Source organism: Saccopteryx leptura, chromosome 8 (assembly GCF_036850995.1).
Source record: "Saccopteryx leptura isolate mSacLep1 chromosome 8, mSacLep1_pri_phased_curated, whole genome shotgun sequence".
Classification (NCBI taxonomy): Eukaryota; Metazoa; Chordata; class Mammalia; order Chiroptera; family Emballonuridae; genus Saccopteryx; species Saccopteryx leptura.
In genome coordinates this window covers 28,231,421-28,250,645 of record NC_089510.1, presented here as the reverse complement: position 1 = coordinate 28,250,645, position 19,225 = coordinate 28,231,421, and the positions used below count along the sequence as shown (strand labels likewise).

At 40.5% G+C, this 19,225-nt stretch overlaps 1 protein-coding gene across 4 annotated transcripts in view; it reads right to left on the bottom strand.

Annotated features, from left to right (window-relative positions):
- The window catches only part of ABI3BP (ABI family member 3 binding protein), a 266,245-nt gene that overhangs the window by 37,393 nt on the left and 209,627 nt on the right, over positions 1-19,225 (bottom strand). For all 4 annotated transcript variants that reach the window (XM_066348013.1, XM_066348014.1, XM_066348015.1 and 1 more), the window contains 6 exons: positions 19,125-19,190; positions 16,623-16,697; positions 8,988-9,065; positions 7,186-7,290; positions 3,486-3,614; positions 2,878-2,946 (listed from right to left, as the gene is read on the bottom strand). In XM_066348013.1, coding sequence (XP_066204110.1) covers positions 2,878-2,946; positions 3,486-3,614; positions 7,186-7,290; positions 8,988-9,065; positions 16,623-16,697; positions 19,125-19,190 — 522 coding nt within the window. The remainder of the gene's footprint in view (positions 1-2,877; positions 2,947-3,485; positions 3,615-7,185; positions 7,291-8,987; positions 9,066-16,622; positions 16,698-19,124; positions 19,191-19,225) is intronic.

Here is a 19,225-nt window from a genome sequence, read left to right as displayed (position 1 = left end):
ACGTCACATTATACCTGACTTCACATTATACCTGACTTCACGTTATACTACTGACTTCACGTTATACCTGACTTCACATTATACTACTGACTTCACATTATACTAACGACTTCACATTATACTACTGACTTCACATTATACCACTGACTTCACATTATACCTGACTTCACATTATACCTGACTTCACGTTATACTACTGACTTTACGTTATACTACTGACTTCACGTTATACCTGACTTCACGTTATACTACTGACTTCACGTTATACTACCTGACTTCACGTTATACTACTGACTTCACGTTATACTACTGACTTCACGTTATACCTGACTTCACATTATACTACTGACTTCACGTTATACCTGACTTCACATTATACTACTGACTTCACGTTATACTACTGACTTCACGTTATACCTGACTTCACATTATACTACTGACTTCACGTTATACCTGACTTCACGTTATACTACTGACTTCACGTTATACCTGACTTCACGTTATACTACTGACTTCACGTTATACCTGACTTCACGTTATACTACTGACTTCACGTTATACCTGACTTCACATTATACTACTGACTTCACGTTATACCTGACTTCACATTATACTACTGACTTCACGTTATACTACCTGACTTCACGTTATACTACTGACTTCACGTTATACCTGACTTCACATTATACTACTGACTTCACGTTATACCTGACTTCACATTATACTACTGACTTCACGTTATACTACCTGACTTCACGTTATACTACTGACTTCACATTATACTTCTGACTTCACATTATACCTGACTTCACGTTATACTACTGACTTCACGTTATACTACTGAGCCACAATAATCAAAAGAGCATGGCATTGGCAGAAGAGCAGCCATACAGGCCAATGGAACAGAATTGAGAGTCCAGAAATAAAACCATATATATGGACAAATAATATTCAACAAAGGAGCCAAAAACACACACTAGAGAAAAGAAAGCCTCTTCAGTAAATGGTGCTGGGAACATTGAAAAACCACATGCAAAAAAATAAAACTTGACTACAGTTTGTCATCTGCACAAAAATTAATTCAAAATGGATAAAAAACCTAAATATAAGACTTGAAACAATAAATTACATAGAAAAAAGCTTAAGTACTAAACTCATGGACCTTGGCCATAAAGAACAATTTATGAATTTGACCCCAAAGGCAAGGGAAGTAAAGGCAACAATAAATGAATGGGCACAACAAAAGAAGCTGACAACAAAACAAATAGGTAGCCAACTAAATGGGAGGTGATATTTGCAAACTACAGCTCCAATTAGGAGTTAATATTCAAAAAAATATAAAGAACTCACAAACTCAGCAACAAACAAACAATCCAATTAAAAAATGGGAGGAGGACCTGAACAGACACTTCTCCCAAGAGGACATACAAATGACCGACAGATATATGAAAAATGCTCATTTTCACTAGCTGTTAGAGAAATGCAAATCAAAGCTACAATGAGTTACCACCTCACACCTGTTAGATTAGCTATAACAACACGAGAGGTAATAACAAGTGTTGGAGAGGCTGTGGAGAAAAAGGAACCCTCATTCCCTGTTGGTGGGAATGTAAATTAGTGCAACCATTATGGAAGAAAGTATGGTGGTTCCTCAAAAAACTAAGAATAAAACTGCCATATGACCCAGCAATCTTTCTACTTGGTATCTACTCCTCAAACTCAAAAACATTGGTATGTAAAGACACATGCAGCCCCATGTTCATTGCAACATTATTCACAGTGGTTAGGACATAGAAACAACCAAAGTGTCCTTCAATAGAGGATTGGATACAAAAGATATGGTACATATATACAATGGAAAAATACTCAGCCATAAGAAATGATGACATATTGCTATTTACAACAATATGGATGGACCTAGAGAATATTATCCTGAGTGAAATTAGTAAATCAGAAAAAATGAAGAACCATATGAATTCACACATAGGTGGGATATAAAGCTGAGACCCCTGAACATATATAAAAGTGAAGTGGTTACCAGGAGGAGGGAGTTCTGGGGGAGGGGTGAGAGGAAGGGAGTCAAGAGGGACAAATATACGGTGACAGAAAATGATTTGACTTTGGGTGATGGGCACACAACATAATCAATAGTTCAAAGGCTATAGAAACCTTCATCTGAAACCTGTGTACTCTTATCTATCAATGCCGCCCTGTTAAATTTAATTTTCTAAATAAAATAAAATATATATATATATATATATATATATATATATATAGATATATATATATATATATATATATATATATATATATATATATACTTCAGAACAAACTATTGCAAAATGAAATACTGGGTTCTATATCATATTACTTCTCTCCTACTGTGTTAGATTAGATTAGATTATTTTTCAGAAATATTCTCTACATCTATGAAAGAAGTCTACTTCCCCAATTCTTGATTTGAGTTTTACTATGTGACTTTCTTTGGCCAATGGATACTGGCAGGTATAACACATGAAGAAGCTGAAAATGTATTTGTGTATTTGAATTCCCTTTCTCTTCGCTTTGTATAGTCACAAGAACGGCTTCTCCTAGGTCACTTTTGGTCTTCCATCCTAGGCACCAGAATGAACAAATAGGGGGCGGACTGTTCCCCAACCCGCAGGAGGCCCAGCAGAACCACCCAGCCGACAGTGTTCTAGACACCCTCAATTTTTAATATCATGACGGTGACTTGTACACATGTGAGAAGTAAATAATCCTTATTATAGTGTGCCACAAAGACTTTGTGGTTATTCCTTACATAGCAACAACTGACTGACATACCCAGCAAAGATACCCTTGTTGAAATTGAGATTTGGAGCCAATCATACCCACCTTTGAATCTGGGCTTCCCAAGAGGATCAGTTTCTCTCGTTGGACTTGAGCTAAAGTCAGTAACATTACCTGAGAATAGAATAGAATAAACAATTTTAGCAAAAGATAAAGCTTCACAATACGATGAAAATAGTGAAGGCTATAAATATTTAATGTGCCTCCTAGTTGATTGCTTGCAACTTTGATTTTCATTTTTATTATTATTATTCGTATTTCCCACAATAGAAGGCTTTTAATTGTGTACTGCAGTATAAGAAAATAATGCCTTAAAGACTACAGCCAAGTAGCTAATACTTATTAATAAAATAAGGTATGTGTAATTAGTAATACATGTGATTTAGTAAGAAGCTTTGGGTAATCTAGATCTTTTTAGGAAGAGTTTTCTAAAAAAAACTTAGGCACTTTCCTCTTATGTCTATGAAAGGGAGGAACATATTCTATACCAAAGCATTAAATAAAAGTATTGTTTTAAAATTAAAAAGGGTGCATATTAACCATGAAATTGAGTAAAACAGATGATCCAGGGTTGAGACTCTTTTCCCGCTAATTTGAAATCTTTCAAGTGCTTTGTAACTAAGCATCCAGTGGTAAGTGGCTGAGGTACTAACCAAGATCCTCTCCCGAGGCCGGAGCTGTTGGCTGCTTTTTATCTATCTCTGTCCTCTCCGAGGGGGCTCCTGTAGGCCTGGGTGTTCCCCTCAGGGGCGGAGAAGTTCCTAGGCCTGATGAAATGATTCCTGAAATAGAGAGTCAAAGTAGTCAGGTTTTATAGGAGTACTGCCAAGTTCCCCATTTGTTTATTCAATAAATATTTATTAAGTCCTTACCATGTAGCTTGGCACTGATTGCCAGGCTTTGAGAGAAAAGACATGGTATCCTTGATTAAGAGAGGATGTGTGATCCAAATGTACTAAATCGTTATAGATATTGTGAAAGAACTGGCTGAAGACCCAGAGAGGGTAAGGGGAGGGAGGGAACGGTAATGTCTACAGGAAAAGGTGAAGGGTTTGTGTGGGGGGGAAGCTAATAATGCCCGCAGAGAGGATAGGACAGTAAAGAGAAGTGATCAGTAGGTGGGGAGCTGTATTCTAATCAGAGGTTGCAGGAAGAACCAAGTCAGGGAAGCATGTAACCATTTGGTATTTTTTTTTTTAATTTTTTTTCATTTTTTTCTCTGAAGCTGGAAACGGGGAGAGACAGTCAGACAGACTCCCGCATGCGCCCGACCGGGATCCACCTGGCACGCCCACCAGGGGCAACGCTCTGCCCACCAGGGGGGCGATGCTCTGCCCCTCCGGGGCGTCGCTCTGCCGCAACCAGAGCCACTCTAGTGCCTGGGGCAGAGGCCAAGGAGCCATCCCCAGCGCCCGGGCCATCTCTGCTCCAATGGAGCCTCGGCTGCGGGAGGGGAAGAGAGAGACAGAGAGGAAGGAGGGGGGGGTGGAGAAGCAAATGGGCGCCTCCCCTATGTGCCCTGGCTGGGAATCAAACCCGGGTCCCCCGCACGCCAGGCCGACGCTCTACCGCTGAGCCAACCGGCCAGGGCCGGTATTTTTAATTCGAATGGGCGAGAGCCTCAGCGCTGCTGGGCACAGAGCTGAGTGTGCAGGGGGCAGGGAGGAAAGAGGATGGAGAACCGTGCGTGCATGGATCTGGACATCGTTTTTAGGCAGCAAGGAATGATTAAAAGCTTTTCAACAGAAAAGTAACCAGATCGGATGAGAAGAGGATGGTTGGTCAGGGTACATGGCTGGCAGCAGAGAGAGAAGGGAGGAGACCTGAGTGGTTGGGCAGGCAAGGGCAGGTAGGTGAACTATAGCAGAGACAGTGAGACGGGAGGAAGGGCTTAGACACGAGAGACATCAAGGAGATGGAGCGGCCTGCCCTGGAGATGAGGTGGGAGGCTTGTGAAGTAGCTGAAGGAGGAAAGATTTCTAAGGTAACACCTGTGATTAGGCCTAGGAGCTGCGACAGTGCTGAACTGAGATACTATATTCAAGTGTCTCCTCATACACCTCCCAAACCGGATCTGTCCCCAGGTCTAGGCCAGTCTGAGGGTGTAGAGTAGAGTGGAGAATAGATAGGGTTTTATAGTCCTCCTGGGGAAAAGAATCATTCTTAGACAAGAAAGAATCGGGGGGCACAAGACTGACCCCAATGCCATGGCCCAGCATGAAATTGGGGATGAGTCACTCAGATGGGCTATTGGTGTCACCCAGCAGACTCCTGCTCCTGGTCCCGGTGGGAGGGGGCTACGGTGTGGGGATGAGCAAACACAAAGAGAGCTTGCACTGCAGCCTGCCGGGACTTTGCAGGGTTGGCAGAGCCAGCAGGAAATGCTGGCCTAGAACTTTTACTCCGGCAAGGCGAGGCACAGGCCTCAGGAGATCTGGAAATAGGGGACAAGTGGGGGATGCCACGTAGGAGCGTCAGACTGTGCCCACAGGCACACCTGAGAGAGGACACATGTTCAGGGGACACCCAGAACATTCTGTTGATTCCTGAATTCAGGATGCACTTTCTGTAATCAGGCCAAAATTGGACAACTGCCCTTCCTGTGTGCGGCTCCTCAACGTAGCCATTTTCTCTGAGAGAGAGGTGGATAGCAGGAAGGGGGTGGTATGGGGAACCAGAGTTAGTCTCAGAAGTGGACGGTGTTGTGGCTCAGGCGGGTGGGCTGTACCAGAGCTACACTTGCTGAGGGGAGAGAATAAGGGTTTTATGTAGCAAGAACCAGGGCCATGGGCTCCCAAGTTTCTATGGGGGACACTCAGGCATCACTCTCTGTCTGTGACTCATCCAGTTTGACCCCAGGTTACAATTAACGAGGAAAACCAGATGTCCTCAGTGGAGCCATGTCCCTGGGCCTTGACCGAGGAAGGCACCGGAAACACACACGGGAAGCTGAGTCCTCCTTCAGCTGATGGGAACATGACCTAGAATTCACTGTGCACGTGACACATGAGAAAACCTTCTCCACCACCATGCCTTCCTTTCCATTTGTCAAAAGAGTGACATCCATTCCCTTTTGCATAAACCCTTAACACCTTCCTCATTCACAGCTGTCTTTAACACTTTGCCCTGATTTCACCTACAAACAATTGAAGAAGTAGAGACAGTGGAGAGAGGGTGGAAAGATGGGGAACACACTGTGATTTGCTGGCACATCCAGTGGAAAAGCCTTTAAGAGAAAGGAGGTAAAACTTCTTTCTGAACCAGGTCAAGTTTCACTGTTTTTTTATTTCATTCATTTTTTAGTCAGCAATAACTTATCAATTATCATCTAGGTGCCAAGCACTGGATTTGGTTCTGGGACTTCAGAGAAAATGTACTAAGGACTCCATCCCCACAAAACTCCTAGTCTAGTAGGGCAGAAAAGTGTGCAAACAGGTATGAAACAGTTTGTTCTTTGCTCTAACGGAGGTATGTATCAAGGACAAGTAGAACAGAGAAGCGATGCGAAGACTACTTTGGGGAGTTAGAAAGACTTTTATAAAAAAGAAAGAGTGAAGTATGAGTGTCCTAGGTGACTGAGAGGGGTGATTCTAAAATAGTGGTCAGCAAACTCATTAGTCACAGAGCCAAATTCAACAGTTCAATGATTGAAATTTCTTTTGAAAGCCAAATTTTTAAAACTTAAACTATATAGGTAGGTACATTCCTTATCGAGGTAGCGCCCGCACATGGTACTTTGTGGAAGAGCCACACTCAAGGGGCCAAAGAGCCGCTTGTGGCTCACGAGCCACAATTTGCTGCCCAGGGTTCTAAGGGAAGGAAACAACACATGCCAAGGCTTGTTTCTAGAATATATTTCTGCCTTGTTGCCCAGCCTAGAGTTGCTGGTATTTCAGTCTCCAATCTTTCCCCTACTAGCATAATACTGGGGCCAGCATAAAGGCTGGTGGACAGGGGAGCTTTCCATGAGATATATAACATTTAATTTCAAAAGATAGAATAATAAGCTGATGACAAGACATCACATCTTTATTACTCCTGGTGGGTTGGCAATGAACAACATCTTGCCCCAAATAATCCATTTCTGGAAGGGCCTGAGTCAGCTTCTGTCTTGGTTCTAAGTAAACACACTGGCTGGGATGCTCAAGAATGGTTTCTTTCAACCCACCCTTCCAGAATCAAGATATGCGTCCTCAAAGTTATTTACAATGTCTGGCTCTCAGGGCCAACACAGGCATGCATCACACACACCGTGGCTTGTCCATTGGCTGCGACTGTGCACCAGAAAGGGCTTGCGGTTGGCTGGTAAAGCTGAAGTCGTGGAGGAAGAAGGAATGTATCTGACTGACATACCTGCCATTCCTGGCTTTCCAGTGACATTATTTGGTGGTAAAGGTTTTCTTCGTGGGGGCGTAGGTCTAGGTGGCAAAGGTGGGCGGCGAGTGCCTGGAATTGTGGCTAAGAGATTATATTACAGATTAATCTGTCATAAGGATTCACTCTCTTAAAATCACAGGTTTTAAAAAGTGTAACATTTGATCAGTAGTAATTGAATGACAGAGAAGAAGTTCTATAGAAAAGTGCCTGAATAATTTCTGATATCCTCCTAAAGTAATGATTGTAATGTACTCAGGGATAATGAAGCACATTTATGAAAAAAAATATCCTTAAGTTACAGATAAAAGAATATAGATATATTTGCCTTTTGAGAGGCTGTACACATGCGTAGAATTTAACATTACTGGTTGCCCATATAATCTTGAGCTTCATTATCTCCAATTACCTTTGATTTTGAGATGACAATTCTTACATTTTAGCTTTAAATTGTTAGTGCAGAGGTCCCCAAACTTTTTACACAGGGGGCCAGTTCACTGTCCCTCAGACCGTTGGAGGGCCGCCACATACGGTGCTCCTCTCACTGACCACCAATGAAAGAGGTGCCCCTTCCGGGAGTGCGGCGGGGGGCCGGATAAATGGCCTCAGGGGGCCACATGCAGCCTGCGGGCCATAGTTTGGGGATGCCTGTTAGTGTATAATTTCTCCTTTAGTGGGTAATCCACTCCACCTCCCCAACTCTATTATGTAATTATAATTAAATAAACACTTTCAGAACTTAAGCAATTAAAACAAAGGAGCCCTGATGGCAGTAGCTATAAGCCCATGTATAATAAGAGCAGGGTCATTGTGAATAGTTGTGCACTGCACAAGAGCACCTGGCCAGAGGTGGGCAAGTGGCAGCCAAAGTTTAACACCCACTCTGCTCACCCACGTATGAGCCCGGGTGCAAAGCTTCCAGCCCAGAGGAAGTGTAAATTTTTGTAAATGGCTCATCTAACAGGTGGAGGGAAGGAGTAACATTTAAAAATTGTATGAGGTATCTACTTTGCACAAAGGCTAGTAAGGCTAAGAATGCCCGGAGCAGTCTACTTAAACCCAAATTTTACTTTAAGTCTGTGTTATAGCTTAAAAATTCATCACTTTCTTTGTATATGTTGACTTCAAAAATCTTTATGTACAATTGACAATCCAGGAAAATGCCCCCGTCTTTTAGTATTTCTTAGGAGACCAGAAAGCATGTGTGTGTGCGCGTGTGCGTGGGTGTGTTGGGGGAGTGAGTGATGCCAACAAAAATCTAGATCTGCGGCCCAGACATTAAGACACCAGAGTAAGGTTCACGGTATCCTTTCAAAATCACAGAGTTCTTATTCAAGGCAATGGTATTCCAAGTCACCAGCTACATAATTTTGGCCTAAAATACAGGGCATGGTTGTAAATTAGAAATAGAAATAATTCCAGGTAAAAAGATATTGTAATAAATTACACAAGAGCAAAACTTGAGTATAATGAAGACTGGAACCACGGTGACTTGTCAGAATTTGGGCGTTGTGCCCTCTCAGAACATAATACAAACTAATTATCCAATGGGTACTCCATTAGGGGTTCTCATTCCTATTTAATTTGTGCCCAGAGCACTTTTCATTGCCCCGGAATGTAAGATGTTGGAACGGTGTTCTGCCAATCCCCGTGCCCTGTTAGCACGGCTCTGGTGCTTTGGCGGCTGCGCAGACGCCGTTCTGCTGCAGTAGACGGTCCTGCAGTTACTGCTCATGCTCCAGCACAGCCCTGAGTAAGGGAGTCAGTATCTTATCCCTTACCTGGTTTCTTGGTGTGGTGGGTAGAGTCCACAGACACATTTCTACCAGCACCCCATGGCTTTGGTACTTGCTGGACCCCTATGAGCAGAGATATGAAAAAGGGAATAAATATATGTTATTTATGTGCTAAATGTTCTATTCACAGAAAGTTGGTAGAGTTGTCCATGATAATGTGCATTCCTTACAGAGCAAGGACACTGGTGATTTTGTACCTAGATGTTTTAATTGGCTTCTCTCATCACCCTATAGAAAAAATTCAAAGAGCTACCCTTCAGCGGTTGGATATTTTCTCTGAAGAGTTCGTGTTCGATTGTGGACCGTGGTTTCTGTCTTCATTGCCCCTGTGGTCTGTGCTGCCCTCCTGGGTGGGACTGCCTCACCAGGAGGGTTTCATCTACAGTGACTGGCCATTCTTTCCCAATATTCATGGGTACATTTTGTGGTTTTGGAAAACTGTCCTTCAACCCCTCTCCCCCCATAAAAGAATTCCAGTGTGTTTGGGTTTATACTTAATGGATTGACTTTGAAAATATTGATATTTCTGGAGAGTCCTTGGCTGTCGTCCTGTTTAGTCCACAAACTGAATCTGTACCTCTGAGGTTTGTAATTTAATCCTGAGCAGGCCTAGAGCTCCAAATAGCTATCTGAAAGAAAATGACCTGCAAATTACTTGGTGTGCTATTTTATCGCCTCAATTTCCCAAACACAATCTTGTGATTATTACTCAGCCATTCATTTAGGTACCCATGAAAAGAGTTTGGGTGGATATCCTAAGGGTAGAAAAACCAATTTGGGTTTCATCCTTTTTAAATTATTATACATATTATTCTTTTATATTATAAAATAATTTTCCCTGATGTGGCTGACAAGCTTCATTAAAAAGGAATATAAACTGATGTTTTTCTAACTGAACAGCAAATATTTACATAGATGAAATGGTTCATCCTAAAAGAAGAATCCATACTCTCAGGATTTTATAGTAATTTACATAGTAAAAAATAAGAACATCTAATTCATATACTAATTAGTACATTAATTAGACAAACACAACCAAAACCACATTTCATTAAATATACAACAGAAGTTTTGCTTGCCAAAAATTAGATATTGCCATATTAAGTTATAAAATTATATTATTAATTATAATTACTATAATATTATAAATTAGCATTATAATTAATATTAATGTTATAATTTTAACAGATATTATTAAAATTATTAGAATTGTCAATATTATAATAATGGTTACGATTAATTTATGAATCCTATTATATTATATACTCTCTGCTGCTTAAATAAATGATACTGTATAAAATCATGGTGAATATTGATGTGGAGACATAAAGTTAATTGCTGCTTATTTGTGGTAGGAAAAAAAATGTTTCTGGGTCAATGACTATTTTGTGGCTAACCGCACAGGCATGGTGAAAACAAATGGCTCGTTAGTTTTCTGCCGGTGGCCCACTGTCGGTGGTAATGCGGCCGGGGAGATGACTCATGTGGGTGGTTGCTCTGGGCACGGCACAGGGAAATGGAAAACACTTCATCTGTGTCACTGGGATAATCTGGCTTGGTGAGATTTGATTTACCACCATTGTCCAAGGGTGAAACATGTACCAGGGGTCCCCAAACTTTTTACACAGGGGGCCAGTTCACTGTCCCTCAGACCGTTGGAGGGCCGGACTATAAAAAAAAAATCTATGAACAAATCCTTATGCACACTGCACATATCTTATTTTAAAGTAAAAAAACAAAATGGGAACAAATACAATATTTAAAATAAAGAACAAGTAAATTTAAATCAACAAACTGACCAGTATTTCAATGGGAACTATGGGCCTGCTTTTGGCTAATGTGATGGTCAATGTGCTTCTTTCACTGACCACCAATGAAAGAGGTGCCCCTTCCGGAAGTGCGGTGGGGGCCGGATAAATGGCCTCAGGGGGCCTCATGCGGCCCATGGGGCCGCAGTTTGGAGACTCCTGGTATATACTGTAGAAAACTAGCTGGCCGTGTGTGCCTTCAGTATACTTCCTCACAGCCTTCCTCCAAATTTTTCTAGCCTTAAAAAAATCAAAGTATTTTGATTCAGCATTGTGCAAGCAACTTACATTTCATTATCTGATTTGGTCCTTCTAAGCCTGCTGTGTGGGAGACACCACTCTGGTTCCACAGATTAGGAAATTGAAGGCAAAGGGAGATTAAGCACTTGTCCAAGGACTCACAGCTACAAGTGGTAGGATTCAGACCCACATGTGCCTGCCTCCTGAGCCTAGCTCTTAAGCCCTAAGTGGGAAAGTGCAGAGTGCTGTCTTCCTCTTACCATTTTCTTCCTTCACTCATTTCTTATAATGACTCTAAGTGACCAGCCCTAGAGTCTTTCGGGTGGTTTAACCCTTTGAGTAGTGAGCTTTTTGCTAACCTTTTGAATGAGGATGTACACGAACATTCGTACTACTTTGAGGGTTGAAGTGCCACCACTGAGTAAGGATTAAATGGCCACGACTGGCATGCGTGTATCATCCAGCTATGCCACTAGTGTGTGGAGCCCAGAATAACATAACACAAGGCTGACAGTGGAGCCCACCAGGCACATGCCAGACCTAGCAAGCCATGGGCTGGTGAAATGCAGATATGGGAGAGAATCCAAAATTATGCAGGATGACTTCATGACTAAGACCATAGATATAAACTCCCCTGGCTTCTTTTCTAATTAAGGGAGAAATCAGCAGAAACCAGCCATTTTGTATTACTTTCTGTATAGGGTAGAGACGGAAGCATTATACTGTTATGATCCTCAAATGTAAATTCCCCAAATCAGTCAAGTATCAGCCGATAAACTGGACTTTCGCTAGCCTGTAAAACAGATAAAAACGGGTGGTAAATAAGAACGCCGGTCAAAGCCCTCTAAAAGGCAGCCACGGGGCTCAGGGGAAGAGCACTGGACTGGGGACAGCAGACCGAACTCCAGTTCTGGCCTTGCCTCCACCGAGCCACAGTCTGCGTGTGAGCCAGACAGCAGCCTGCGTGCTGAGCTGGAGACCGGAGACCTCCCGTTGCCCCGAAACAGAGGAAAGCGGGTGAAGGCTACAGAGAGGAAATGGGAGGGAAAGGAGGAAGCCAGCGAGAGAGATACCGCAGGAAAAAAGTCCTCAGTAACTGGCACACAATCAGCCAGTCTGGCCTGGGCCGTGACCTGAATTCTTTCTCCCTCGGGCAAGGTCAATCCTCGTGTATTTTCTAAAGTGTGGAGCTGGCTTTGGAAGCGCCAACAGAAGCTGAGCCTCACCGTGAGCCCCCTGTGGCCAGATGGGAGCTCTCCAGATATTTCCAAGTTTACGTAGTTCACCTCTTAGGAATTTATGGTCAAAAATGAAATAGTGATTCAGGTATTTTTAACCATGGCAACGAATAACTTTGTAAAGAAACACGATAAACTGAGCATCAATTTCCAAATGTATCAGACTCTATTTTCTGTAACCAAAACGGGGTGGTATTTATAGATAATTGCTCTCCTCACCCTTGTCTCCAAACCTTAGCAGTGAGCTAACAAGTCAGGGCTGATGAGCCAGCAGACTGGAAGACTGAGCTACAGTTCGAACACATTTCCCATCCAGGAGTCGGGGTTCTGACTGTCACACACACTGCAGGTGGGGGCTGTGAAGAGCAACCCACTGGGATGTGGGGAAGGGAGTCAGGGCTCAGGTACTGAACCTGTATGCCAAACCACGCCTGCCAGGGTGGTTTCCAAACTACACTCCGCCTGGCACATAATGGGCCTTCAATACATGTTGGTTGAATGAAATAATAGTTGCACAACTCAGCAGCTTTCTTCTATGGGGAGAAAGTCGAGTGACTGTTTAACATAAGGTTGGCAAACTTTTTGTCAAGGGTTAGTGAATATTTTCAGCTTTCTGGGCCATCCATCTCTGTCACAACTATTCAACTCTGCTATTGTATTGTGAAAGCAGGCTATGTTTTAATAACTCTTTATTTACAAAAGTAAACGGCCAGCTGGATTTGGCCTGTGAGACTGTAGTTTATGTGATTCCCTGATCTGGTGCATGCTTGTCGCATCTCTGAAGTCAGATCTCAAGTTGGTTAGAATATGTAGAACACATCAGTTAAGCTGAAACACAGTTCTAGAAACCACGAAAAAAGGTGCTCGAACAATGACCTACTTAAAACCTCAATTTCTTATAGGCTACTTTCTAACTTTGAGGTAGAAGAATATACTGCTCACAAAAATTAGGGGATATTTCAAAATGAATATGAAGCAATAAAAAAATAAGCATTTGATTTTTTTTTATTAAACAAGATCATCAGAAAAGCAAATAACAAGTCAAAGAAAGTTCTTGAATCATGCAAATGAGATGCAAAACTTTTATTTCATTGGTGAAAATGCACTATAGAAAAGGCTGAAGGTCCTGGAGAATCTGCACGTTCCCTGATCCCCTAATTTTTGTGAGCAGTGTATTTATGCATCTAGGTATGGAATGCACATAAAGTAGGACAGATATCTGTAATAATGTTATGAAATAAGACACTTGGCTCAAGATGGTTTAAAGATTTCTGTGGTTTATGAAATCATTGCAAAATTTTTACAGAGGCCCAAATAATCAAAGGTTGATAGTTTTAAGGCCTTAGACTCTTCTTTAGTCTTCCAAGGGCACAACCTTAAGAGACTATGAAGAATATGTTTTATATATCTTAAACACGTATCAGCTGATTTTTTTTTTATTTTAAAGTATCTGGGCTGAAAACTTCAGCAAGAAAAACAATAGAAAAATGAATGTGTGATGAATGATAAAGATAAATATTCTGAGCAAGATATCAAAGTTGGATAAGGAATCAGTTGACACAGAAATTTTGTCTTGGCCCTGGCCAGTTGGCTCAGAAGTAGAGCATAGGCCTGGCATGTGGAAGTACCAGGTTCCTGGTCAGAGCACACAGGAGAAGTGACCATCTGGTTTTCTACCCCTTCCCTTCCACTTCTCTCTCTCTCTCTCTCTCTCTCTCTCTCCCTTTCTCCCTTTCTCTCTTTCTCTCTTCCCCTCTCACAGCCAAGGCTTGAAAGGTTTGAGCAAAGTTGGCCCTGGGCACTGAGGATGACTCCATGGCCTTGCCTCAGGTGCCAAAGTACCTTAGTTGCCAAGCAACAGAGCAGTTGTAGATGGTCAGAGCATTGCCCCATAGAGGGCTTGCCAGATGGATCCCTGTAGGGGGTGCATGCAGGAGTCTGTCTCTCTGCTTCCCCATCTCCCATTTAATTAGTTAATTAATTAATTAAATAAGAAGTGCCGTCTCTAAGACTCAATGGAGGTTAGAAGTGAGTGTGGATGAGCAAATGGGACTGGGTCAGAGAATTAAATAAATTTAATGTATCTATATTTCTGTAAACAAATCATATCAAAATTATGCAAAATCAAAGAAAGATTATTTTATGTAAATCTATAATGTGCAGAAAATATATTTTAAATATTTTTAAATCAATTTTTAAAAACATTATTCCCTAGGCAAATAGTCTGAGAGCTGTTCAATTTTCCTTTTATAAGATGCTAAATAATGTCACCTGTGATTCCAAATTTTTATACTATTTACTTTTTTTCTTGCCTTATTGAATTTGTTACACACTCCACTACTATTTTCTACAGAAGTGGTAAAAATGGGAATTCTTGCTTGTGTTCTTGATATTAGGAGAAAAATATATTGACTTTCACTTCTGATATGAAAAGGTTTTTCACAGATGCCTGTTATGAAAGAGAAAAATTCTTTCTGGTCCTAGTTTTCCAAGAGTTTTCATTATGAATGAGTTTTGAAGTTTGTCTAATGGTTGTGTTTTTGTATTTATTGAGATGATCGCATAATTTTTCTCTTTTGCTCTGTTAATGAAGCAAATTACACTAATTTGCTTGAATGTGGAGCCAACCTTGTCTTCCTGAGGTAAATGTCATTTGGTTATTATACGTTATTGTGGTCAACATCGAAATGTACCACCCAGATCTTGAGGGGCTGACTCAGAAGGAGCTGAGAGTTGGATGCTATCTGCTGATCTCACTCCCTGCAGGTGAGCAGCAACCTTTTCCCTGAAGGGAAATCCCAATAGACAGACATTAGTACATAGAAGAGGTGCAACACAGTCTTATTGGGGGTGGAGGGAGAGCAAGGATAGAGGAAAGAGTGAGCTCATCTTTGTCTATTTGTGCCCACCAGTCCCCTTCTACCAGCAACCAACTAAATCAATTGAAACAAACTCTGATAAGAGATCATCCAAGGCTAAGTTAAACGAGTTATTTTTACATGGTTGATTTCATCTACACAAGATGTGTTACAAGTGGCCCTGGAAAAAAATGTTTATATTGCTGATAAAATAAACTATAATGAATCTCTGTTTGTCCTCCGAAAAACAATTTTCCTAGTGAGAATTAAGGTTTGAGCATTCTGAAGGTTAAAGGCTTTCAAGTTTAGTCATAACTAGTTGTTCTTTGATTTGCTTTGTTGATATAAATTCTTTCTTCTATTTTTACTTAGACAAACTTGAGGGAATTACTTTGAATATTGAGAAGTTGGCTCTGTTTAGAGCCAAATTGTTTATGACAGTTTGAGAAACTATTCATTGCCTAATTCCACAGTTGGGAAGAATAAAAGGAGCAGCCGAGCACAAAAAGATATCAGAATTCTTTCTTGCTTTTCATAAGTGAGGAATTTATAGCAGTTGTCTTATTACTTGCTTTGAAGGGAAATGAATTCCTAGAACTTCAGAGGCTCTAATAACCTAGTACTAAAAAAGACATTCTAAAATAAATCTAAATAATTTTTATACTGAATATCTTCAGGTATTATTCACATCTCTTTCTCATTAGAATACCAGCAGGGTTAATTAAATATATATCATTAAATAAAGTCTAATTTTCATGCTTTTTTTTTACATAAGTAAGCACAAATTTTGTACTATTTAAAAAATATTGCAAGGGAATGATGTAATCCCATGTTAAGTCATCAAAACTATCATATATCTACTTAGTGAGTTGGGTGTTTGAACTTTTATCAGATTGGTGTCCTAGGTGTCTGTATGATGTCTACTCCCACAGATCTGACTACATTAAGACAATGTTATTTAATTAAGCTGAATGACTTAGAAACAACAAGGGTGATCAACTACCAATTCCTCTTATTTAAATATTGCATTCCAGATTTCTAACATACTTAAGTCTTTTAAAAGATCATAATGGTATTTGTGAAATTAAAACTTGAAAACCAAGTAATTTAAGTTTCAAAGACCAAGCCTGTCTATGGAAAATGTTTTGAAATTAAGGGAAACAGCTGTTTTAACATTTTAATTCAACAACTCATATTTAATCAGGATCTTTTAAACAATCAAGATGTGTATGATAGCTAACGTTAGTGGACTGGATTTAGAAAAATGAGAAATTCTTCTTTAATGTTTTCAGAGACATTTGAAGTTTTGATTTTGGAATGCATTAATTACAATGTTCAATTCCTGATATGCAAAGAACTTCCAAAACTGGTAAAATAAAAAAAATTGAAGTGAAAATTCAACAAAATTATAAAAAATTGAATGAAAACATTTATAGTTTTGATAGCATCAAAAGGAAATAAATTTGTTATTATTACCTGTTCCCATTCCATTCCCTTTGGGTGTCCCGTTAGTTTTGGTTCTGTTGGGTCTCATAGTTGTTTTATTCAGAACTACAACAAAGTAGGAAAGAAATAGTTCAGGCACTTTCTTATAAAATTGTATAGCCAAGGAAAACATAACTTCCTAGAGAACTGTAAATCATTTAACCAGGCAATAAAAAAATGATATCTTACGCAAAATTATTGTTCAGAATATAGAAACCACAAAGCTGGTATAAAAGTCATAGGCTTGAATTTGGAAATAGAGACCCAAGTTTTTACCCTGATGTGATCACTGGGCTTGAAAAAACACCTAGCACAGGAATTTATATTTCAAAATGGGAAATATCTCGCTTCATTTATAAGCACTTGAGACATTCCAAAAGGGAACTGAGGAACAATCAGGACTACCTATGCCAATATAAAACCAAAACTTTAAGTGTATTTATTTGTCAAGGATTTAATTCATAACCATAAATTGATAGTCTTTTTGCATATGCCAGTGGTAGTCAACCTGGCCCCTACTGCCCACTAGTGGGTGTTCCAGCTTTCATGGTGGGTGGTAGCGGAGCAACCAAAGTATAAATAAAAAGATAGATTTAACTATAGTAAGTTGTTTTATAAAGATTTATTCTGCCAAACTTAGCAAAAATCCGACATAAAGTACTTGGTAAATAATTATATGCCTTAACTTGCTGTAACTCTGCTTCATAAATTTTATAAAGTAATGTTACTTCTCTACTTTGTAAGTCACCATGACTGTGGAACCGGTGGGCGGTTAGAAACTTTTACTACTGACAGAGATACAAAAGTGGGCGGTAGGCATAAAGAGGTTGACTACCCTTGGCATATACAGATGCTCCTTGACAATTCTGGCAGAAGTCATCATTGAACACAGAAGTGTAATAAAACCATTAAAATTCCTCTCCTGTTCTGTTGACAGCCTTAGCCTTACTGAAACTTTAAGAGGTCACCTATCTTACCGTTTGCTTGGGAGAGTCTTTAAGGAAAAGCACTAAATGTATTGTGGTTAGAAGCCTGATTGTTTGACTTTGAATCTTCCCGGCTCTTCTCATGTCTTAGCTTCCTCAACTGTACTTAAGAGTGCACACGGCGGCCCTGGCCGGTTGGCTCAGCGGTAGAGCGTCGGCCTGGCGTGCAGGGGACCCGGGTTCGATTCCCGGCCAGGGCACATAGGAGAAGCGACCATTTGCTTCTCCACCCCCCCCCCTTCCTCTCTGTCTCTCTCTTCCCCTCCCGCAGCCAAGGCTCCATTGGAGCAAGAATGGCCCGGGCGCTGGGGATGGCTCCTTGGCCTCTGCCCCAGGCGCTAGAGTGGCTCTGGTCGCAGCAGAGCGATGCCCCGGAGGGGCAGAGCATTGCCCCCTGGTGGGCAGAGCGTCGCCCCTGGTGAGCGTGCCGGGTGGATCCCGGTCCGGCGCATGCGGGAGTCTGCCTGACTGTCTCTCCCTGTTTCCAGCTTCAAGGAAAAAAAAAAAAAAAAAAAAAAGAGTGCACACGGCAAACATTCAGTTAATGTTAGCTATTATTGCTACTATTCAATATTTTGTAGAAACACTGAATATAGTCAGATCTTAACAGCTATCATAATACAAAAGATACATGGAGATATATTGGTTTATAAAAGAACTTCTGTGCCTAAATACCTTTAGGATTTGGAGGATTAATCTAAAACTTAAGAACTTTTCATAAACCAAGATAGAAAAAATTGTTGGTTCTTTCTTCCACGTGCCCAGAGGATGTTAACCAAGAACATTAATTTACAAGCCAGTTTCATAATTCAGAAATGCAAGAAGACTTCTAGAAATACAATGGGGAAAAGGCAGAAAATACCAGTGTTTGGTCCAACGTGTGCTTTAGCATAGAAGTGATTTACATGGACCAAATCAACCCTTCCAGTTAACTCTTCCCTAACAAGCTCCAGTAAGGGAGTCTTTGCAGAATATAGTAAATTTAAAGTCTTTTCTAATGTGTAATTGTCACTTTCTGGCTGCTGTTTACAACCTGTTAAATGGGTTTGTTTTTTTACCATCAGAAGCAATCAAGTAAAAATATTGGCCCAGAATAAGAGCTTTTTACACTGAAGAGATGATCTTTTCTTAAAAGATAAGGGCATTTGAAAGCAAGTAATATGTTGTAGATAATGCTAATGCTATTTGTAATTTCAATGGAAAGTTGAAGGAGTGTGTGTATGCATGTGTGATTTATGCACAAATACTATTTAAAAAATAATTTTATATTGATAAAGTTCCACAATATTCTCTGACCCTGATCCTCCTTAAAACCTTAGTCAAATCATATCAGTTCCATGGTTTTATCATTACCTCTCCACTTAACTTCAAGGATCAGAAATTCTGTATGTCTTTTATTTCATTTTAAGTATATAGTTCTCCTTTGGTACATCTGGTTGCTTAAATATATTTTATATCTTCTTAGATGTGCTGACTGTTTAGGTCATCAGAAAGAAAGACAACTTACCATGTCTGATGTGTGGTTTGTCTGGTATTCTGGGCCTCACAGGAGTAGTATACAGTCTGTGTGGTGCTGAAACAGAGGAAATGCTTCATGTTTAATATCCA